A 24574-nucleotide genomic window follows, 5' to 3' on the forward strand; every position below is an offset into this window, starting at 1 on the left:
GTTTAAACAAGATAAAAGGAAGAAAATCTGATCCCAGTGAAGTCTCTGGAAGTTTTACAAATAACTTAAGTACCTGAGTAAGGTTTTTACTCAGTACTTTTAACTTAATCACCACGTGAAAATGATTACAAGCAGAAATGAAGATAAACACAAGCAGTCCTGCTTTTCTAAGTATGCCAGCAGACAGCTGTGAGAAGAATTTGTGCGTCCTGGATCTGAATGTTACATTCAAACACTATTTATCATACTATTAATTGTAATTTTAACACCAGTATAATGTGCTGATGCTGCTTCACCTTCTATAAGGGCAATGACCTTATAGAAGGCGACAAAGATAGAGGGACAAGAGAAGGCATAGTTCCAGAATCTGCTAGTATGTCTTGGAATTGAAAAGTGTCATCTCCTTCAGCCATGCCTAACACTCAACTATCAGGCCCAAATAATTTTCTATAAGTAGTAACTATTTCCATAAACATCAGCTGATTCTGTCCATAACAGTATTTATTTGCTTCATTCCACACTTAACCTTTGTGTTTCCAGGTTTATAGTCTCAAACATCTTGTCTTCTTTCTTCTTTTCCCCCCATTCTTCTGAGGTCCTTTTTTGAATTCCAGGGGTCAATGGTGTTTAAGTTATTAAGCACTTGCTGAAGTACCAAATCATGCATCCCTAGAAAGGGAGAGGAATAAAAGTAGAACAGCAAGGGAGGAATTTCAGAAGAGTATAATTTTACAAAATATTCTGTAAGTTTATTGCTCTGGGTATCTGTTGATTCCAGAAGATATCCTTAGCACTCTGGATTTAAAATAAAGTCATAGTTGCTCAAAAATTACCCCTAGTTTATGAACATTGTTCTCATTCAGAACTGATGTAGGTATGGACGAATATGTTTCAATGAACAGCTATCTAGTGCCAGACTTCCAACAATTTTGGTGAGGTAACTAAAAGAAAGACTGGACTAATACCCTTCTGAAAACTACAAGAGTATAAAAAATGTCTCCATAGAGTATCTCTCAACTCCACTAGAATGCTTTCAAATTATGTGTTTTACAGGCCATAGGCTCCAAATCAAGGTGAAAACAATCCAGAGGCAAAATTTCTCAAGGATCTGGAAGTCTACTGTCAAGTATTGTATTCAACCTTCTAGCACTACAAACTCTGACTACGAACCAGGGCTATGAAGGTCAGTAACAGTATTTTTACCATAGCAAAAGCAGCAAAGACTGACTCTTGGAAAGAAAGTACATGAGCTAACTAGTAAGGTTTAGGAACAACTCATTATGACATGCATTTCTCAGGAGGTCAGAGAATTTATTGTAAGATACTCATGGAATTCCTGAGAGGGAGTCATGACAAATGAGTCCTCGATCAGAAAGTGAAATACATTTTAAAGGAAGGAAGCTTCCCTTCAAGGGAAGATGAGCAAAGGAAGGTCATCAAAAGTTATGAACAATATTTTAAATTATATACAAAATCCTTTTTCTTTATAATTTTTCTGGAGAATTTTAAATATTGCATGAGAACCCATCTGCATTTTTTCTTTTTTAGTTGACTATTTTTTCCCATTGCAGCAGTCTCAGCTGCTAGATAGCCAGCCATGCATATGTGGTGGTTTGGCCCTGGCCTGGAGGCCAGATGCCCACCAAAGCCCCTCTATAACTCCCCCTCTTAAGTGGATAGGGGGAGAGGGGGAAAAATATAACAAAAGCCACTAATAGGATAGAAGCAATTTTAGTAACAATAATAAGCAAACAGCAACAGACCGCACGGAAGCAAAAAGCAGAGAGAGAGATGTCAGTCTCTACTTCCCATCACCAGAACGATGGTCAGTCTCGGGAAGCAGGGCTCTCTAAGCTTGGTGATTACTTGGGAGGATACACACTGTGGATGAAGACATAGGGTTTGAAGCACAAGTCCTATGAGGAGAGGCTGAGGGAGCTGGGGTTGCTTATCCTGGAGAAGAGGAGGCTCAGAGGAGACCTTATTGCTGTCTACAACTACCTGAAGGGAGATTGTAGCCAGGTGGGGGTTGGTCTCTTCTCCCAGGCAACCTGTGACAGAACAACAGGACACAGTCTCAAGCTGCACCAGGGGAGGTTTAGGCTGGATGTTAGGAAGAAGTTCTTCACAGAAAGAGTGATTTGCCATTGGAATGGGCTGCCTGGGGAGGTGGTGGAGTCACCATTGCTGGAAGTGTTTAAGAAGAGTCTGGATGAAGCACTTAGTACTATGGTTTAGTTGATTACATGGTGTTGGATGATAGGTTGGACTCGATGATCTCAAAGGTCTTTTCCAACCTGGTTAATTCCATTCTATTCTATCCTATCCTATCCTAATGGTATGGAATATCTGTTTTTCCAGTCTGGGTCAGCTGGCTCAGCCATGTTCCCTCCCATGATCAATGTTCTCTTGGGGCAGGGAAATGTTGAAAGGACACAGCCTGGATACTTATTCAACAGTAGCCAAAACACTGCTGTGTTATCAACTACTGCTGCAAAACACAGCACTAGAAAGATGCTGTGAGGAGAATTAACTCCAGCTCAGTCCAACCCAATGTAGTATAAAAGGAGAGTACCCAAGGATATTTGTTCCTCAGCTAAGATGAACAGTGTAAAAAAATATATCTTTATTGCTTTTTTTCTCTCCCTCATTGATTTTTTGACTCCATATCACAAGACAAACATTGAATTTCCTTGAAGAAAATAATTGTTTTACAGTGTAATTTTACACTCCTCTGAAGAACTGAGATGAGAAATTTTCCCTAAAACAAAACCTAGAGATTTTAAATTGATGGAGGTAATGGCACTGTGGCAAACAGGAGAGAAAAATCTGCTATTTTTTTTTTAATATCTTGTCTTTAAACTTGCTGAAAATTATGTGAGTTCAGTCCTGGTCAAATAGAGTGACAGAAAGAATGAAATCCGAAGCCCAGTGGGATGTCTACAAAAAGTAAGCAGAATATTTGGAAAGGAATGGGAAAATCACTCTCTGACAATTTGCAATCATCACAAGAGGACTGAAAAACAATAAAAACACATATCCCCAGAACTCAGTTTGCTAACTTTCTCCTTGTTTAAACTCCTGACACTATTGGAGCACAACCATTAGTATTCTGCCGAGTTCCTTTCTACTTCCTATTCTCTTAGCCAAAAACTTAAAAATCAGTAAAAGTATTTTTAATATAAAGTATAGCAGGAAAAACATAATCAATATTTCTTCCACTATGGGAAAAGAATTATCTTCCAGTATGATCAAAATACTAGAAAATCTTTTTACACTTCAACAGGACAAGAGTTTTCCTGAAGGCACTTTAGATACATACTGTACACTGCTTATATCACACATGGAGGGCACACACTGTACTTCACCGCTCCTTCTTTTCAGCAAACACTACACAGCTCCTTGTCCAGAACAACTGGCATGTATCATCCAAAATCCTGCCTTGTATAGGGAAACTGAGTGATGGAGAAGATGAATTTGCCTATGTTGTTCAAATTACATCAGTGTGTTTTTACTCAAACAAAAACTAATCTAACAGCTGCTGTGTACTTTTGTTTACATGCTGTATGTCAAATCCTATTGTCCCCAAGGTACTTATGAGAGATGCTTTAGCAGTCATTTTCTTAAATACTGATGCCTATCCGAATTTGGATTTTTCCACCATTGAACAGAATGACAAGCACACGATTGCTGTACTTAAAGCAATCTTTCACAGCTGCTTTGCTTTTTCAGTGATCCCATTAAATTGACGGCATATGCCTGTGGGGTCTACAATGTTACAATACTGCTGAGCAAGATGTTGATTGTACAATATAAATGGGTACAACACAACTTGGCTTTATTGTGGGAACCTTTTTCCCCAGTCATCCTTCCTATTTTTAACCTGTGCAAGATTTAATGTAAAAACTTACCTATCTCTGCGACCTTTCCTGAACATCTGGTTATACTAATTGTTTAGAAGTGCCAACTCTAACACCAGTAGGCATGAAAACCTATGAAGTCTCCTCAGTTCTTAAAATGAGCATGAGTCATGTTTTTTTTCTTGAACTGAACGAAGTAGCTGTGCATTAAATATGCTGGCACATCTTCTGCTTGAGCAAGTGGACCGAAATGGTGTGAATTGTTAATGCCTTGCTGCTTTGGTTCACGGCTTGTGATTGATCATTTGTAACTATATCTACTCCTTGTTCCATGAAATCAAGTATGGAGTAATGGGTTCATCAGATTTTTGGGTTAAATTGAGAGTGAAGAGGTACTGTGTGTGGAAATAAGAGTTGCCATGTTCGGGGCTGGCCTTGTAACAGCATGGAATCTAAAGGCGATATTCAAAACCACTTCACTCATCATACGCTTACTGATTCTGAATAGGGTCCATTTGCAGGGGACATTTGGTAGTTTTCCAATACACTTTATGCCTCTTTCTCCACTTCTACCACCCTGCACATCTTTTTTTTTTTTTTTTTCTTTTTTTTTCCCTTAATCTAGAATACCTTATAAGAGATCAGCATAGAAAAGTAGTAGAATTAAATAACTTGCTATGTAAAAGTAAAAATAGCCTTGGACTGAAATGACTATGCTCCTAGTAATTAATGACACTACCTAAATATTAAATCATTTTCACAACTCAGGTTATAAAGAAGTCATCAAAGTTTGCCTCAGTATTCGGAATTATAATCCCACATTTTGTAGAAAATTATTTTTTGCAGACATAAAGAAAGAGTTATAATAGCCTTAATTTTAGTTCTCAGTCCACTCCTGGGCAGGAATGACATATACTTCCAGACACCACAACACAGCTTGTGACTTTGCAAACAGCAGTGTGTGGGACCACAGCAATGCAAGCCAACAGCAACCAGAAGTGACAACTTGTGATGGCCTGCAGGAGAGTAATCACATTACAGTATCTCCACAGAACAGAAAGGTAATGTATGTCAGCATCAAACTTGCTGCGATGCTCACAACATTCTCTGTGTGCAACAGAGGCCTCACTATACTTACCATGCCATCTCATCTCCTCTAATTAAATTTCACCAATTCAGAACAAAAGATACTAAATTGTTTCCAGGGTTTTAAAACTATAAAAGCTATTTAATTATATCTAAACACTTAACTTGGAACAAATTAATCACTCTAGCCACATGAACTTACAACCAGGTTTTCCATCTGCTCTTCTGCTGAATTTCAGAGACAAAATGAAAATCTGGATAGATTTAAGACCAAAAGAGACATACAAAGTAATAATTGACTAGTATTTATTCTCATTAGATTGAAATAGAAGGGAATTAAATGGAAAGGAAGTGGAAAGTGACTATTATTTATTCTCATTAGACTGAAATAGAAGAGAATTAAATGGAAAGGAAGTGGAAAGAAGTGCACTGTATGTACACATTTGTTTACATGTGATGATAATAAATGTTAAGGCAAAAAGAGAAAAGCAGCAGTTAAGTTCAATTTCCTCCAACCTAGGTCATATAAGACTTTAAGTCTCTCTTCTTTATTTAATACTTATCCTGATGAATGTAAGTATAGTGCAAGTATACAGAAATGTAGTTCATGCACAAGTTTTGCCATCAAGAGTTTTTGGTAGGCTTCAATCCATGCAACACTGGACAAACAGATGAAGCCATCATGAATGAAGAAATTGCTTTATTCAGAACTCATTTTGAAGGTTCTCTTTTTCCTCTCTTCTGTTAATACTACAGAAAACTTGCTGAGGTCAAGTTTCTACACTAAAATATTTAACCAAGCTCTTTTTTAAATAGTCAGACTCATGATGGCTTTGTTGGCTTATACTTGTTGGGAAACTTTCCCACACTTGCGCAAGGAGCTGCGCCACCACTTGGAAGATGTTTGTCAAGCTTATGGAAGTCTTTTATAAAAATCTGTAATTTTCCCAAGTATTTCCTTTTGAAAATTGTGACTAACACAGATGCTCATCTGCATTCTCAAAGCATTCAGTGCTGCAGTTACAGAAACCTTTCCAGATGAAATTGCAACAACCAGCCAATGCAAAGTCATGAAGACCTTTTTCAGCTACAGCATGCCTAGAATTCTCCAGTATTGTTTGTTCTGGTGAATTACTGCAGCCCACTTGGCAAGTTCACAGGATCACAGATTGGCTGAGGTTAGAAGGGGCCTCTAGAGTTTGTCTAGTCTCACTCCCCACTCCAAGAAATGTAAAATGTACAATTGTTCTATTATTATATATAACATATATAATAATACATTGTACATGTAACAATGTACTACGCACATTGGCAAAGGCAGCATTCTATATTTGCAAATTTATCAGGAATGCAAGAAACCAAATAGTCCCAGCTATCCTGAAAAAACAACATAAAAGTAATTGCAGGTAGGATAAAACAGTCTGTGTTTTGTACCAGCTGAAATAGAATCAAATGAAAAATTCAGATGCTTGTGAAAAATGAATCAGATACTATAAACATACATGTAACAGGAAGCTCAACTTCAAAGACTTCATACACAAAGTAAGATACAGGAAGAAAACTGTTATTAATTCTAATTAATCACACAAAAAAGGATGAATGTGTTGTGTAAAAATTTTTAAGTTGTATTCACAGACCGTAGATGGTCACGGTAATAAAATGATGTAATGCAGCAATGTCTTGTTCAGTGACTTTACCAAACAACTCCTCAGCAGTGGAAAATGTATGGCCTGCTAGGATATATCTGAGTTATACTAGCTGCTGCAGAAGAGAAAGACAGGCTTGATTTTCCCTGCTACACTTTTATGCTGTGTATTTTGACTAGAGCATACACGATTTGCATGCTTTGACTAAAAAACACATGCCAAACACCAGAAACATCACAGCTGCTTAACATCTGATTCTCATTAAACACACAAATAAATGTCTTTGTATTAGTTTGAATGTTTCATTCTAAGCTTTTCATTGTGCTAGCAAAGATAGAAACTCTGCTTTAAAAACATTTACAGCAACACGTCCCAAACATAACCAAGTTTTCACTTGTTCTATGCCATCACAATAGGGGATATCACAAGCCATTTCTTATGCTCACAGTCAAATTCTAAATTATGCTTATTGTCTATGTCTATATTGTTCTGATTCTTCCTAGCCATACATAGAAGCTATTGTTTTAGAGAGAATCTTTCCACTGTTAGAATTTTACGCTGAACCAGGTTTTCAGATTGACTAACATCAAGCCATATACCTCGGTCAATTTAAAACATGTATTTCCTGACAGCAACCTTTAAAATACTATTTACTTGCAACACACACTTCAAAATAATTGATTATTCACTATTTAGCTTACCTTTCTCCAATTTGTACAGAAATCACAATACTTGAGACTACATACAATATCTGCTTTTATATTGTGCAATGCTATGCAGTGAATGTAAATGGTATAAAATGGATGAATCATCACTATAGGAGTTCTGTGATTAAAGCAGAAACTGTCACTGAAATGGTGCCAGTGAAATTACCTGTCATTCTTCGGAAGAAAGTCTAAGATAGATAGCACACAAGTTACTTTTTGATGACATAAACGGCAATACTTTGACCAAGGTGAAATTCATTGTTCACAGAACTGTTGAAAAGAAAAGGCAAGAGGAAAATACTAATGACATTATTCACCCCTCATGCCTATTTCAGGTCAGTCAGCTGCACATCCTGAGCTGTCTTTCTCAAGGTGCCAAAAGTACAAAGAAAAATTTTGTGAGTCTTCTAAATTTTAAGAGGAATGTGTCCTGTTTCTAAAATCCCACATTCAACTGCAGTAACATGTTCAGGTGTGAAAAACGTGTCTCCTACTTCAAGAGAATCCGCATTCCACAACTTAAATTGCACACCAAACTTAGGAGAGAGTCTGCCTTTCCACAGAAATACAGAATTTAAAACAAAACAAAGAGAATACACAATCAATAAGGTGTTCTGTTTCCTTGGTGTATTTGTTTTCCATTTTCCCCCTTCCAATTGTAATTGCATTAATTTCAACACTGTTCTAATGCACACAAAAATTGCATCCTACTTGGGAATGCTAAAATATATTCCCTTCCACTTGCCCTTTTTTATGCATATTTGCTATATTTAGGCCCAAATGCTATGTTTCTGACCCAGTTCTAGCCTAACTCAGAACACTTGTTCTGGCAAGAGAAATGGGAAAACAAGCAAATAGTACAATCATTTACAATGATCTCAAGATCCTCCAATAATTGTAGTTTCTGATTCTTTACAACTAGAGGTTCCTTAGCTTTCTAGGCAGTTGCCTAACTGAAAACAGTCTTCTGAACTAGATTTGGGGGAATCAGGTTCAAGGCTAATCTGACCCAGACAGAAAGTGGACCTGTATTTGGGCTTCCCCTATCAAACGCCAGTCTCAGATCTGTGTCTTAAAAAATGTTTGGAAGGACCTTAGCTCAGTAAGAGTATTTTAGACATTTTCTAAACTCCAGCAGGCCAGAAAAACCGTTTCATACTAGTTCAAATATAAAACAAATAGGGAAAAAAATCACTATTTATCTTGTCTCTTCCTCAAATTTTCTAAAGATACTTATCATTCTTTCCAGTTTTAATTTCCCTATTTCCCTGCTACTAATTATCTGTTTAATAATCAATGTCATAGGACAAGACATCCTTGTGGAAAAACACCCAAAGATTACTAGTGCATCAATCTACTGAATATTTGTGATGTTCAAAAAAATTATTCCTGAACTTTTTTGCTCTAATGTGCAGACAAGTTTGATCTGTGTGTTTTGATTATCCTCATCATGTTGAAAGTATCATGAATGCTCTAGTTAGACAGAAGGTTCTAAGAACATTTATTGCAGAAGTGTTATTATTCACATTTGAGTGCAATTTCTTGATGTTGACAATAATAAAATTACTTTTGTATTACAAAATATGGGATGATATCTATCACAAGAACATTAGAAAACTGACAGACATGTGACTTTTCATTAACTGAGCCAGATATAGTGCTCTTGGGTGGAGAAAACTATAATTACAATACAATAGAATATTTCAGTCAGGAGGGACCTACAACAATCATATTGTCCTACACTCTTGAAAAGAAAAAGGATTACACAATTCAAAGAGGGCTGAATGATAACACTCCAGGCATTCAAAATTCCTTATATGTAGTATTCCATGGTGTGAATCAGCCCTAGGTCTGAAAAAGTATTTAGAATTTATTTTCAGGAACTTATTTCAAATATATCACAAACTAATAATAGAAATTAGCTCTATGAGGTATATATGCCATATCTGTTTTGGAATAAATACATATAGCCTCCTAAACTTACCTGAAAACAAAGACAGCATATCAATTCTTCTAAAACCTACTCAGTTGCCAAGTACTAAAATACCTTATACAGGAAAAAAAAAGCCAACTTCTTGTATATTGTGTAAGTTTAAAATAGGTTGTAGCATTGTTACACATCTTTTAAGACAAACATTTTAGCTACTGAGTATTTATAATTCAGTCTCTAGCATAATCAAAACTGACTGTATTTTCTTACATATATAACCTCTGATAGTCTTAGAAATAATGTTTCTTGGTAATAAATCCTCAGGTAATGTACTGATAGCACACACAAAATTAGGAGAATGAACAGGTATAATCAGAAGCAAGGTGGCTACTAGCCAAGGATAAACAGATTAAAGATCAGGGGGCCTTTTAGGAAAGGGGGAGTAAAATCCCCCTTGTCTAACTTCAACATACATATAATCCCTGTCCTGTTTAATTCCAAAGTTTTGTAATTATTTAATTTTTTTTGGTGTATTTTTAAAGAATAATCTATAGTTACATGAAAGCAATAAATCTGCCATAACAATGAAGGTACTTTGGAGATGCAGTCGTTGAAACATGCTAATAAACAAAGGTTACCTGTTTAATTTGATCTTGTGGCGCAACACTCTCATTGTTAACCTGCCCCGACCAATTCTTAAGAACTAAACTTCTGTCAGAGTTGTCCTCAATAATTTTCAATATGCAGCTGGAAATGACAGGCTTGGCTTTCTTTTACTTGAGACCCTTATGAAGAACGAGGCCATTCACTTTCCAAGATACTTTCTTCATTAATGACAGATGGTCTGAAAGGAGGGGGGAAAAAAAAAAGTAAAGTCAATATTTGGCTTCAAAATTAAAACTGGACACAACATGCTCTCCGTTTCCCTATTACCTTAATAATACAAACTGGCCTGTCTCCACTTAGATGCTGGTATTTTCTGAAATACTACCACCAGCTTCCTACAAACCGTGACATAAGCTGTAGCAAGCTGTCTGCAGTGATAGCCTGCATAAATCATCAGTCCTGAAGGGAACAGATGTTCAGGGTATGAAAGAGTAATACCACAATTTAGTCATAATTAAAATTCACCTTAGCATGCCTCTATCAGTGAGCAGAGAGGAACATTTCACTTCTCACCTACAAAAATGAAATGCCTCTCATTTCTTCTGCTTCAGGAAAATTAAGCCTGAACCTTTTGTACATTGTTTGAGTTCTGTATCTGACACTGCATCATATAAATGACATTTTTATTTCACTTCAACTGTTAGGGTTTTTTTCCAAGCACTAGAAAATGACCTCTAAATGGTGCACAGCCTCTGCACAAAATGCATTTACAATTAAATGTTCAAATGGGATTGTTGTAGATAGCATGCAGAAACATAATCAGTAGCTACAGATCCAAACTGGTCCAGTAAGTACACTCACTGTGTTGATAATTCAGCCTGAGCTGAATAGATTTTAAAACATATGGGCCAAAGGCCTTTAAAAATCATTTAGTAACCTAGGATCACTAAAATAAGTGTGAGTTAGAGGATCCTTAGCCTTGTAACTGCCATTAATGTTCATGGAATGGATCTATAATTCCAAAAATGCAAGCCTTATATTGCTGTTGTTACAGTTGGATTACCTTAGATGCAAGGCAATTGTTTTGAAAAATTGGCTTCAATTCACAACTCTTCGTATCATGAGGCAACTTCATTAAGAAATACAAAGCATGTGTTGATTATGTGTTAAGAAATGGGTATAAGTAGTAATATTAGGCTAATAAATAATAATGTTAATAAATAATACACTCACTAAAATGTAAATGGCTGGGCTTTTAATAATGATTTAAAGTGCTAAGAAAAAAGTTTATCTTCTCATCAACACTGATACAGGCAATCATTAGGGGGGAAAAAAAAATCTCCTTAAAACATGGTGCAGCTTCCCCACTTTAATGACTGTCAACCCATGGAATCTCACACTGTATTCTAAATCTATGGATCAGACCCTCCATGAATGTAAACTAGCTAAACCTTAGTGAATTCACTACAGCTACAGTAACCTACCAAGACTAAGAATGTGAATTTTTAAGTCTATTAATCTACTAAGGGTTAGTTTATAATCAAAGCTACTTCTCAACAAGTATGTAGATTTCAAATTAAGAATTGAAATATTGTGGTTTGCTTTCTTCCACAAGGATGCATCAACATTAGTGCTCCAATTCAGACTGCAGTTTTTAAGTGAGGAACTTAGCAGCTTCTACTTAAGGTACTGGTAGTGTTGGGTTGATGGTTGGATTCGATGATCTTAGAGGTCTTTTCCAACCAAAACAGTTCTATGATTCTACTTTGATTCAGTTTCCAAGCAGGCAAACTGATATCCTTTGGATGAAATTAAATCAATGGATGTGCTCCAGATGTGTACCTAAAGCCCTTCACGGAGTTCACTTTACAGACTAGAGCTAGCTCCAAGCAACATTTCCTAAAATATGTGGTGTGAACATTAAATTCCTCTGTACTGCTTTGTTCCACAGATCTCTTTCTCCAGGACTGTACAACTTGTTAACACAGATGTAGCATTATTTTCTTGCTCCCATCTTCAGGATCATCACCTCATGAATCCAAAACTTATTCTCTGAACAAAAATATTTTTACTTGTTAAAAATCAGAGATAATTTTTCTAGTTCCAAATTTTTAAGATTCTGAAAATTGAGTGGAACATTTTAAAGGGTGCAGAACAGCAACAGATCAGAAATATAAGTTGCATGTTAATACAATTAAATGCTAATATAATCAGTATTAATTTCGCTGATATATATTTATGAAATAGGAAGAAAGGCCCAAGCTGCCTAAAATTTTAAGCACTTTAGTAGTAACAACACATAATGTTACATTCAATTATGTTCTCTGCTCAAATTACAGATGTCTCTGTATTGGGGGAACATATTATGCCCAGGCCACATTCCTGTGTTTAACTAAGTTTACAGTCACTCCCTTTTCTTTAAATTCTTGAAAGTTTTTTGTTTCTGCATGTTCTGAAGTGTCATCATTTATTGCCACAGGCACAATGGCTATATTTAACTAATAATGACAGCAGTTGTCATTAGATTTTAAACTCACTAACACTAGTCTGACATATTATTTGAAGTATGTCTTAATTCTACATTTTATTAAAACTACAAACATCCCATCTTCTCTGCCAATCAACATAGTTCATCCCCTTGCCCTGAACTCTTCTATGAATTCTTCAGGAAAATAGGCCATGGTATTAGGGTCCATTTAAACTAAAGAAGGCCCCAGATTATGAAAAGATTTTTCTGTGTTTGGGTTTTTTCCCAAGTTTTTTAATATTAGGGGTCAGAGATGTAATTATAACTTATGGTAAACAGATTCTTTCTGCAATCTACAGGTTAGTAGGGATAGGGATCTCAATTCTTGAAGAATTTTTCATTTTAAAATAATTCTGGTTTAGTGAAAATCATGAAACTAAGATAAAGATTCTATAGGCCAAGATCTTTCTATGTTGTCATGTGAAAGGTATGGAAAAAACCTCTCTTACAACACTTGGTTCTTTGTGCATGTAAGGATGTCTCCAAATTCACCCTGGATTTGTCATCTGGGATATTACTGGGGAGGTGTTAGGACAAGTTCAACTACATTTCACATTTAAATCAATCCATCATGATCAATCCATCATTGGTCAATTCATCATGATAGAAAATGTCTTTCCAAACCAGTAACATCATCAAGCTAAAGAATACCAGAAAGGTTTCCCATATTTCTTTAACAAACTATCAAAGTTAATGGAGAGGAAAGTGAAGCCTAAGACCAGAATGTTAAAGCATGAGAATACATTTGCTAAAATTATTGTGCCACCAATAAGACTCCATATATCCTGTCTGGAAAAAACTATTTATCAGAATCTGCTGTGGGAGTTCTTGAGGGAATGCTATACCTACTTTTGCTTCTGATGACAAAGAAAGTAATAGAGTTTGCTACATGAGAAATCCAAAGGAGGCAAAGACACAGCACTAGACTTCTAGAGCTATTCAGTGTCATTCAGTGGATAGAAGGCAGACTTCAATGGGCATGTTTCTGATTTCAAAAACATACCCACAACAGGGAAGCATGGTAAGAGTCTGTAATAATAACTTGAATCTAAATTTTCCATTTATTTTCCATCAAAACCCCATAAAGCAAAATATAATCTAGGCTTTACTGGTATTCCTCCCAGAGACCAGTTTTTTTTTCATTCTAGTGTTCAGGATATGATCAAGCTATTTTCTATGTATTGAAGTCTGTTTTGATAACAGATGATCCAAGAAGAAACTTCTATAGCTTACAACAAGTGTCTAAAGATCATGACATCTTTAACCTATGTTCTAAGATGGATAAGCTTACAATATATGATAAGGATTTCTGCCCATTTTATGAATATCTGCTACAGCATATTGTTTTTTTCAGATCAAAATTCCAGTAAAAATGCATTGAAATACTAACAAAATACAATAATTACAGGAAAATTTGTCATAAAATGTATTAACATCCAGTTCAGAGAAGAGCTGCATTTTTTCTGAGAAAAACCAAAATGCAATAACTTCAATATTTATGTGTTGCTGAGCAAAAGCCCTATACCATTCAGAATGCTGCTTGGAATTGAAACATTTCCAAATCAGTCAATAGTTAGAATGCTAAGAATCAATCATTTTGCTGACACTTACTCCTTGTAGAAAACATGTCCTCTTTTAAATCCATTCACACACATTCTTGTCAACTGAAATCTGTCTCAGTAAATTATGCCATTTTGTACATCACATGATATTTAAATGTTATCAAACAAAATCTCTTTATTTAAATATAGACCTTAAATGCAGCACTAACACTAAATATGGATTACTTTTCCAGCGGCCTTCTTATCATAGTGCATTAATCAAAGACATAAAATCTTGTTCATGATTTTTAGTTCTACTTTTGGCACATGGACTGGAAATATATCCATGCTACAAATATGACTAAGTGAAAGAGTAGAGACATTTTGGGGCAGTAGTGAAATAATTAACATTTATGTACTAATTGTTTCCATATCTGGTGTTCCTTCACTATGGAATGAGGTATGTGAGCTAGACATCTTATCTCCTGTTATAGTCAGTGGAGCTCTAATAAGTGTAGAGTCTTATCTGTAAAAGGGCTTAGCTTCAGTACTCTAAAAGCTCCTGCTGAAATCACTGATGTTATTCTCAACAGTACAGTGAATTGTACCTGAGCATAATTAGGTTGGGATCACAGTCTAAGTCCACAAACTCCTTTGTCTCCAACTTAGTAACTCTGAAGCAAGATGAGGTTAAATGGCAAACAAAAAAACCTGAAAAATTACTGAATTGAAGATAAAGTTTAGAAGTCATTCATTTCACAAGAGCATGGCTGATAAAGTGCATGCACTTTTTATGAAGGAATAATAACTAATTCATTACTTTATTGGGCAAGGTTGTTAATGTCACTGGAATAAAATTCAGTAGAAAGAAACTAGTATTTGTTTAAGAAACTGGTAACTAAAGAAGAAAAAAAAAATGAAGGAATGCACTGGAGACACCTGAAACTCATCCACAAAGAGGTCTTAAAAAGAACAAATAAGAACATCAAATATATTTTGAAATTCAGTAACTGCTAACTATATGTCTACAAAAAAACACTGAATTGTGTGGTCTCTCTTGTATTCCAAATGAACAGCTAATTAAACACAACCACTGACCATCACCAAATTACATGGAAGAAGTATGTTACTACAGAGCATTAACTTTCTGACAGTTCTGCAACACACTAGTTCCACAACAATCCTCCAAAAATATGTTTTAAATGCTTGAGACTTGCTGCTTGAGACTAGCTACTTTTTGTTTACCAAACTTCTATACCTTCCAATTGATATGTCATGTGTATTTATGATAAATGTTGAATTGAATTGAATTAAAGGCAGCACTGGCTCCCAGTCTTTATCTCATGTTACTCAGTTTGTCGATTTCTGTGTCAGCACCTATTCACTTGATCCAAATCTCAAATTTTAAGGTCAGAAAAATGAGGAAGTGAATAAATCCAAATAAATCAAGATATCAACATCACTGGGAATTATATTTTATCTAGGTATTTATACTACTTGAAGTAATGGAAGTATGTGCAAGATGATACAATTCTGACACACTTTGCAATTTATATAGTACAGGAAATACTTATTTTCACAAAGGTGCTGATCTTGCAGGTATGTATGTGTAACTACACAGGTGAAACTTCTCTCTGATTTCCATGGGATGACTTGTACATATTTGCAGGGTTAGGACTTTGCAGTATACCACATTATCTTGTAGTCTCATGCAAAAAAATATTTGCTACTGACATTTGACCTTGTTATCAAATGCAGCCATCAGTATGTTTATACTGCCCAGTCATACTACTCTATGCTCTCTCACCAGTTGTGGGCTAGAGAAAGAAAATACCAAAGACATACTGCCAGTTTCTACAGTTTTATACATCTCCAAAACCTATCTTCAAGATACTGTAGCTTTTCAAATGCGTGTACATTGTCATTCACACAGTGGAAAATAAAAAGGAAAAAAAAAATAAAAAAAAGGCAAAAAAAAGTACTATGGAATGTTACACAGAGATTTTATGTCTTTAACATCAGTTCTTATTTTTGAGCACGTTACTCCACACTATAAACTGTCATTTTTCAGTTCTATTAAAACTTGTAAGCAGGGGTGTAAAAGGCCTATTTTCTGGTATTGGTGGCTTTTCTACTTATAGCAGTGACTTTTTTTCTGTTATATTTACCCTTTTAATGGACACACAATATGTTAGTCAGTGCCCAAGCTCACCTACTCTTTCTTTTCTCAAAAGACAAGGCACATCTGCCACCTGCTCTAGTCTGTGTCCCAGCAACAACTGTCGAGCAGCAAAAAGATTGATTATCAGTCAAAAACCATTCAACAACACCAGATTTTGGTAGGTTAAGCTTGCTGATCCAGCAAGAGATGGTGTGAAATTTTCAGTAATGTGTGCCAACATTTTGGTGCTAAAAGAACAGCAGTGCATGTCACAATGAAACACAGCCAAAGATATGCAGACAAAGCACAGAAGTTTTTGTTTTCAACTTGGCTTGCAAGAGGAAAATGAGAGAAACAAAAAAAAAGACTAGCTTAATGAGTTTGAAAATCTATCATATGACTCAAGTCCTATGCATGAAGAAGCAGTAAGAGTATCAGTCAAAAGCTTGTAACAAATTATAGCAATATCCATATGGAAATAATGCAGTAACAGGATTGTTTCAATGATTTACACAATACGAACAGCACAACACCGACAGCAGTTTTATCACACGTTTTTGCAAGAATAAGTACAAAGACCTGTGCCTTTTACTGACTACATCGGCCCTTCATTATAGCCATTCTAGTGAGTGGATCACCTGTATCATCACAATTTCTATCAACAACAGCTTATCATATATAAAATTGATTATGTAAGACCCATACTTAAGTTTCGTTCATGAATACCTCTATGAATATGTAAACATACTTTTAATTACAGGATTTAGCTCATAAAGCTTCTAATTAGTGTTAGATTTTTCATGTTTATAGAGAGAGAGTGCTATACGGTAGCAATTTTCTTAGGCAGATAGCCACTAACAAGTTCTACATAAACATCTTCTTGAAATGTAATTCTACATTTCCACATTAGCTAAAGATAGTTTGGATATTTTGAAATACAGAATGAAAGATTGAATAGTACAGTATGTCTCCTATTATATCCCAAGATAACAAATGCTATTGAAAAACTGTGTAGAAAAAGAAACCCAAGGGCTTGTTTCCAATGAAGGTACAGTAAAAAAGAGCCCCAAAGTAAAAAAAAAAACACCAAAAAGACCCCAAAACAAACCATAACATATATACAAAACACACACTAGTTGAACATTTTGTCTTTCATTTTTCTTCTTTGCTATCATTTAGCTTTTTAAAAAAATACATCATGCATTTTACTGCTAAAAGGTCACACAAATAGGAATGTTTCATGTAATGTCGAACAATCCATTTTCTTCCTGGAACTGTAGATTCCTACCTATGCAAACTATCCTAATAATAATTTTGCTTATGTCAACTAAATGTTCTTTATCACAAATGCCAGATGAATTAATAGCTTAACATAATACCCAACTGGTATCTTGGATTTGATACTGAAACCTATTTAAGGTAATGCTGCAAAACGTTATCACAAATATGCTGCACATCTCACAATCTACTTCATGATCATAAAAAATGGCAGAGAGAAACATTTACATTCACGTTTCAACTGTAAAGGGTTCAGAAATAGTTTTTCCACCTTGAAAAAAAATAAAACAGACTGGTAAAGGAATGAGAAAAGACAAAAAATTCTAATAATTTGCCTGACCAAACAATCTAAAATTAACAAGGCATAGTAAAGCAGACATTCCATATTGCTGTCTGAAACTTCCAAAAATGTTACACAATGACATTAATGAATCCAATCTTACATTCTGGATTATTTTTGCTAGTTGAAGAAGCCTAATTAATTATGTCTGTTTGATGTCACTGAAACTAAACAGTAAATTCAATAATCTCTTTACATTTTCACCATTTAACCTCCTGCAGGCTCCCTAATGTCTATTCAGATCTATATTAAATTAAGTACCAATGCTAATGAAGGGCAATAAACGTGGCTGTCAGTAGATTTTTCTTTCATTAAGCACATTATCCTCTTACTGAGCTGTAAATGAGTAAACATTAGTTTTGTTAAACCATGCAAAAAGACAGGATGAAAATCATTTTTAATTGCACCCCTTAAGACGTTTGCTGGGGTGTTTGCAGTTTTGGTTTTGGTTTTTTACCTTTCATTTTTCTGAATGGCTATAAAAAGGCCTCTTCAGTCGAAATAGAAACGTTGGCATCATGGGGTACGACTTTAGGTTCTAGTGCTTCAGTGGCCTCTGCCAAGAACACTCATTGTGCAGCCATGTTCAGATTCAGCTTTTCAGAGCACTCCTCTAGCAGCTAAATGAACACGAGAGGTAAGGAATACTGATTACAAACGTGTTTATTTTATGACCAATATTTAGTCAGGGGAAAAAAATGAAATTGGAAATAAAAAAAATCCACTCTCAACTAATTTACCAAGCATAGCATCTGCACTGCAAGGAAATTAGTATTCTAGTGATTATTACCAGAAATTGTAGGAGGAAAAAAACATAACTTTCAAGAGACTAGTTTAAAAGTACTATGCTCCTGCCTTTTAATGTCAAATAACATTGCACATTATGCTGTAACTTATTTCACTCAGTGTTTATAAGCATTTTTAGCAAGTCCCATATTTTTGGAATGGTGTGCAAAGGAAGGAAAGTTTCATATAAACTTATTTTAAATAAGTTAGAGTTTGAAACAAAAATTATGACTAAACTTTATTCATGCAAGAAAACCTCTGTTAAAGGTTCCTGGCTTAATTAAGGACACAAACTGTGGCAAAAATCTGACTTGTGCCATTTCTGTAAGCTATGACTTTGATTATGTTTGGCTGCTGTTTAATAACTTTAGATACTTGAAATGCACTCTGGACTTTTGAAACAGAGAGCACAGTTAATTCTGTGGAAAAATATCCAGTTGTTTAGGATATTAATGAAAGCGTCCAAGTTATTTGTCTTGTTGCTGGGGGTTTTTTGGTTGTTATTTTATTTTGTGCATTATTGTTTGTTTATTTCTTTTTTTAATTTTAAGGAAATTCTATAAGAATTGGGTGAAAAGGCAATCTGAGTGTATGCTCATTAAAATCTTCACAGGGCAAGAATTTAGTTCACAGCTAAAGAAAATAGTAAGAAATTGGGCTGGTTTAAACAAAACAGATTTAATGTATCACAAATTGAGACTATTCAGAACTTCTAGAATATTTGGCAAGTAGTTGCTTAATTCCACTATGAAGTCTTTTTATGGAATAAAATAAGTGATCTAATTTTAAAAGCATTTTTCAAAATCTATCAGCAGAAATAAACAGAGGGGGAAAAACCCTGTTGATTCTGAGAAAACTTGTAATTAAAGAGTGCTTTCAGTGCATACTAGCTAGGTTATTGCTTCTAGTTTAAAAACGAAGAACTGATGACAGTCTTTTCTCAGGCAAAATTTCAATCAGATTGACAGCAATTATGCCTGTACAGTGACTGCAGAGTGGGGCTTATTGTTAATTGTTTCTGTTTCCCAGATAGCAAAGTATCTTCAATGCAGCTGCCAGAAAAAAAACCCCACCATCAAACTCTTGTTAAAAGTCCATAGCACAAACAACCTCTGAGCAACACTACAGTAAGACTACTTCAAATTAAAAAAAGAGGAGGGGAATTTATAACAAAATGTCATATTTCAGCAAGAAATACTTGAGACATATGATCTCTGTCATAGTCTGCAGCAAGAGGTTTCCATGGTTTGAGGCCTAAGATTTCAATTTCTCTTCCATGACAAACGTTGGAAAGTTTTCAGTTTGCACTGGACTGATAGGTCAATTAGACCATGATGGCACATAGGTAATCTCACATATTTTACAGTTTCCACTTTTCTTGAATGACAAAATGACCATGTGAGAATCCTAGCTTTTTTTGGTCTTCTTTTTAGCATTTCTAAGGCAAGTCATACTATTAAATCAATGTACTTCGGTGCTGAGTACTAAACCACATAGCAAAGAAAGCCAGAATGTGACCCCCTTAAAAAAATAACTATTTTCTTTTTGCCTTTAGAGCTTACAGCTTTCATACACCAGGAGACAAGTATATTTAAAAGTATCTCTTATCATACAAATTAGCAATTACAAATACTTGAATGGTTTTGGATACCACACTTTCAGAAAACATCTACAAAAGTGAAATTTAGAGTAATTTTGAGGCCATGTCTACACACGAAGGAATATCATGGTAACAATAATCATCTACATTTGTCTCAGCGCACAAGTATTTAATGACCTGAAATATAAGACTCTAATAACAAAAAGCTTTTTATGAGAATCACACTAAAATACACATTTGTTCACAAGGTCTTAATTTTAATCATTTTTCTGGTGCATTGCAAAATCCAATTGCTCTTTTGAATTCTCCAGACAAATTAATTATGAAGAATCATATTCCTCTTCACAGATAGTCAGCTTGATGGATATTACCTACCTATTGCTAAGTCTATTAAAAGTTTGCAAAGTAAACTGAGATGCCTGCTTTATTGTAATTTTATTTGTCTTTTTAGAAATGTTTATTGCAATCAATACAGTTTTAAAAAGAATACACTGTATGAAATTGGTAGGTCAAGAAATCTTAATTAAAATTACCAATGTCTTGTTTAGAATATCAACTGAATCATCATTACAAGGTGATGGAACTGCTGCAGTCATGAGGAATAGCAATAGAAGAGAGCTTAGACTACCTTTGACCTGTGGGAACAACTTCAGTTCTGTTTCTCTTGGATGGTGATACAAGACAGAAATTGTCTGTACTGCTTGATTTGTAGTTGTCTGTGTGTCTGATACTCCATCACAGCTCTGAACTGATTTTGTTTGATGTGTAGAATAATCTTGACATGTTGACCTTCTTGAAACCATTGCTGATTGCAGGCGAATGTTATGGGCAAATAGAAGTTGTCTAAAGATTTGCTTCCCTTCTATATTTTTCACAGCTGTTTTTGCATAGGGAAAGAGACATTTTCTGAAACAGAAATATGGTACACATAGTTACAAATTTATCTTTTTGCTTTGGTCTTTAATTAGCAATGTATGTGGACACTCCTGTGTAAGGAGTTCAGAAAAGCATGTAACAACTGAACTTAATTTGGAAAAAACCTTATGAAACTGTGTTAATAGCTTCATCCTGATTCTTATTTCTGCAAACTATGACATTATTCCAGAATTCAGCTCAATTAATGTCTTCACAAGCCAGTATCAGAACGAGAATTGTTTAAGATGCTGTAGGACAGAATTAGATTGAAGTAGATATTTCAGCTATACTATAATGCACTACTGCTGAGACTGTGCTAACCTTCCTTCATACAAAATGAACATTAAATTATCTCACAAAGCTAGGAAGAAAAAAAAAAAAAGGGGGGGGGTGGGGGTGGAGGGGAGGATATTTGTATAAAGCCATTACAAATAATGAGAACAAAAGCCTCCTCCAACTTTTCATTTTGAGGCTATTATTAGTGTCACAAAACTACTCTATACCGTAGGCTAAAAGGCTAGATGGAATACTCACCCACAGGAAGATCTCACAATCTAATTTTATCCAGTCTTTGGAAGATCCAGATCAGCACTAATGTAACTGTGCCAACAGCACTATCAACGATCAAAAAGATGTAAGAATGGAACTGAATGAGATCAAGCCCTTATTCTCCTTTCATGTTCCAATAATCATTGTCAGAATATTCCCATTATAAACTACAAAAATTATGTCATAACAAATGTGAACTTCAAAAATTGTCCACACAAATTGCAGGATAGTCCCTAGGAAATCCTTAAACTAATCTATTAGCATCTTAGTCACTGTCAAGGGTTAGGGCAAGATGATGTAATGATACTTTACAGCACAGGTAAAGATGCCCAGGTAGAGATACAAAGAGAATTTTAAACCAGAAATTTGAATAAGAAAATAATGAAACCCCCCTAAAATCCTAAAGAGCTCTAACAATTTTTTTCCCATTTAAAAACAATTCAACTGTTTTTTATTTGTGGCAAAAGCATTGCAGTCCTTTTGTAATTATTACAAAGGGAACTTTCACCTTCAGTTAGTTCCATAAGCTCAAATTGTTTAGCTACAACAGAGCATTTTTTTTATTCTATTGCTCTTGTACAATTTTATATTGATTATTGTCTGACTAAAGAACATTTCTCCATATTTAGTCATTAAATAGAAACCAGCCCACTAAAAAAACCAACAACACAAAAAGTCCATAAATTTCTATAAAATAAATCTACACATGGCTAATATTATTTTTTCAGAAGTGAAAAATATAGTTACTTTAACAGACGTCTGTTCAGTAACAGCCACGCAGGTCAAAGTTATCACACAGTTTTGGATGTGAATTCAACAGCAGGATAATGACAGTTGCCAAGGATTTGTACTTGCTGTCGCTTCCTACTAGTGTTGCCTGTCAAATTGTCTCTTTTTCTTATACAGAAGCCATGGAATTTTTTATGGATAGCAATTACTTACAATATACAATGAAGTACATCAGATATAACAACCACCCTTTAGCCCTTCATTATTTGGTCGTCTCTTTGTTATATGTAGTCATCCCTTCTCACCTAAATTATTTATTTATACTGCATATTTGACAAGCATGTATTCTTTGATTTATTTTTTTTTCAGCAGTTGTTCAAAAGATATAGTGATTTATTTTAACATTCTCCTACTTAAATTTACCTTATTATTTTTATGCTTGCACATCATGTTGGGTTTCACAAGACAAGCATTATATGCATGGTGAAGGCATTTGCTTTAACTACCAAAGTATTAAAAATTAAAGTAATGGCAATATCAGATCTTAACCACAATGGAGGGGCTAAGCAAATCTTCTATTTATTCATTATGCTTGCATTGTTGAAGTATTTTTCTGCAGTCATCATATGTGTTTCACGTTTGCAGTACATTATCTTTGCACTAGAAGCTTGTATGCTCCAGATAACCACATTAATATCTCATTATACTGATAGATGAGAACATGTTTCCTGTATCATGGTCCTGAAACATTTTCTGGTACAGGTCTGCATTTACATCATCAGAAAATTGGTAAAAAAATACAGGAAATACACACAGGAAATCTACAGTATACATTTACATGATAAAAAAAACAAAGCCTAATAGTTTAGTAAATTTAATATGTTTGGGAAATTGTCTTCACAATAATTCATCCACCAAAGGACAGCTTTATACACACAATCTCTATTGCTTTGGAAAGCACCTTCTTCAACAAATAATGATGCAAACCTCACATCTGCCAATTATATGAAACTGTTCTCAACTTATGTCAGTTGAAAGAAAAAGTGATGATCATTTTCCTTTTATTAAGAAAGTCACATCTACTCCTTTTCTCCTAATACTTTTTCCAGTTACAGTCTATCACAATACTACATTTCATTCTAAACAAGTACACTCTTTAGTAATAATCTAGTAAGTACAGGCTGTGTGTGAAACTCATGTCCCACTAAAATTTTTGGGAATTTTGCCAAAGGCTTGAATGAAAATTTTATCCTGGATCTCTGTGTTGATGAATAGAAAGAAACTGCCTCTCCTATCTCTGCCACTTCACAGTGAAATCCTGGCGTCCCACAGGCCTCTGCCCATGAAAGATTTTTCAGCAGTACTCTAAAGAGAAGTAAACTATACTGCTCATTTAGGCAACTCATGCTTAACACAGAAGTGAAAGTTTAAACAATCCTTTTTGGATAACACACTCCTCTGACAGCATTCACTATCTCATCTTACTTAGCCAAGAAACTTCTGTCTCAGCCCAAATGTCAGAGAAATGGGATTTGCTTTCAGTGCGGTGAACAGACAAAACCTACTCAAGGTCTGAGGACGAAGCTGCCACACTACGGGAAAGAAATCAGCGTGGAAAATGAGATTGTTCCTTGACTAAAGTAAGTGCTCACAAGAAACTGATAATTGAGTCGTCACATACAGTTTTACCAGCTAGGTAGATAACAAGGTAAACACAAAGATGTAGAAGTTTGAAATTTAGGTGTCACTTATACTTGCACAGTTAAAGTGGCTACCATCTGTTCCCATGCTCCTCTGTGAGGCAGAGAAAAAAGGGGTAGCAGCACCTTGGGATCTCTAATGGCTGTAAGGGCCCTGATTGCATCCTTCTCCTGGGGATTTGGCTGCTGGGCTCTGGGCCAGCTTAGAGATAGCGCAGCTGAGGGCTGCCCCTCCTTCCCTCTGGTGACCATGGGGACTTGCCAGACAGCTCTGCAGGACAGCTTCAGCCAAGGCTGGCCCCCTTCTGTGGAAGCTGCTTTCAAGCTGAAGCTCTAGCCCTCTGCCTTGCCTGAGGAGTAGCCCCAACTGCATGGCAGCCATGCCACTACCCATGCCCAATGATGGGCTCTCCTGATCTGCACCCAAGCCCCAAGCCACAGGCTGACTTCCCAGCTTGACTGGCAACCCCTGCCTGTCTCTGGCCCTGTCACCAGACCCGCTCCTGACTCCAGTTTACTGACTTGTATTGCTGGATTTGAAATGGTTTTCTTCTCACTTGAGTGAAGCTGCGAATACATTATATGGTGAAAGTACAAAAATACTTGAAATGTT

At 35.4% G+C, this 24574-nt stretch overlaps 1 protein-coding gene across 1 annotated transcript in view; it reads right to left on the reverse strand.

Annotated features, from left to right (window-relative positions):
* DCDC1 (doublecortin domain containing 1) overlaps positions 1–20847 on the reverse strand; it is a gene marked incomplete at its 5' end in the record, with an annotated part of 64775 nt that extends 43928 nt beyond the window's left edge. Inside the window, 5 exon segments of the mRNA XM_054172008.1 lie at positions 9868–10073; positions 18140–18329; positions 18763–18887; positions 20704–20788; positions 20791–20847. Of these exon segments, the coding sequence (XP_054027983.1) occupies positions 9868–10073; positions 18140–18329; positions 18763–18887; positions 20704–20788; positions 20791–20847 (663 nt within the window).
* Positions 20848–24574: the final 3727 nt, after the last annotated feature.

Source organism: Dryobates pubescens, chromosome 22 (assembly GCF_014839835.1).
Source record: "Dryobates pubescens isolate bDryPub1 chromosome 22, bDryPub1.pri, whole genome shotgun sequence".
Taxonomy (NCBI): domain Eukaryota; kingdom Metazoa; phylum Chordata; class Aves; order Piciformes; family Picidae; genus Dryobates; species Dryobates pubescens.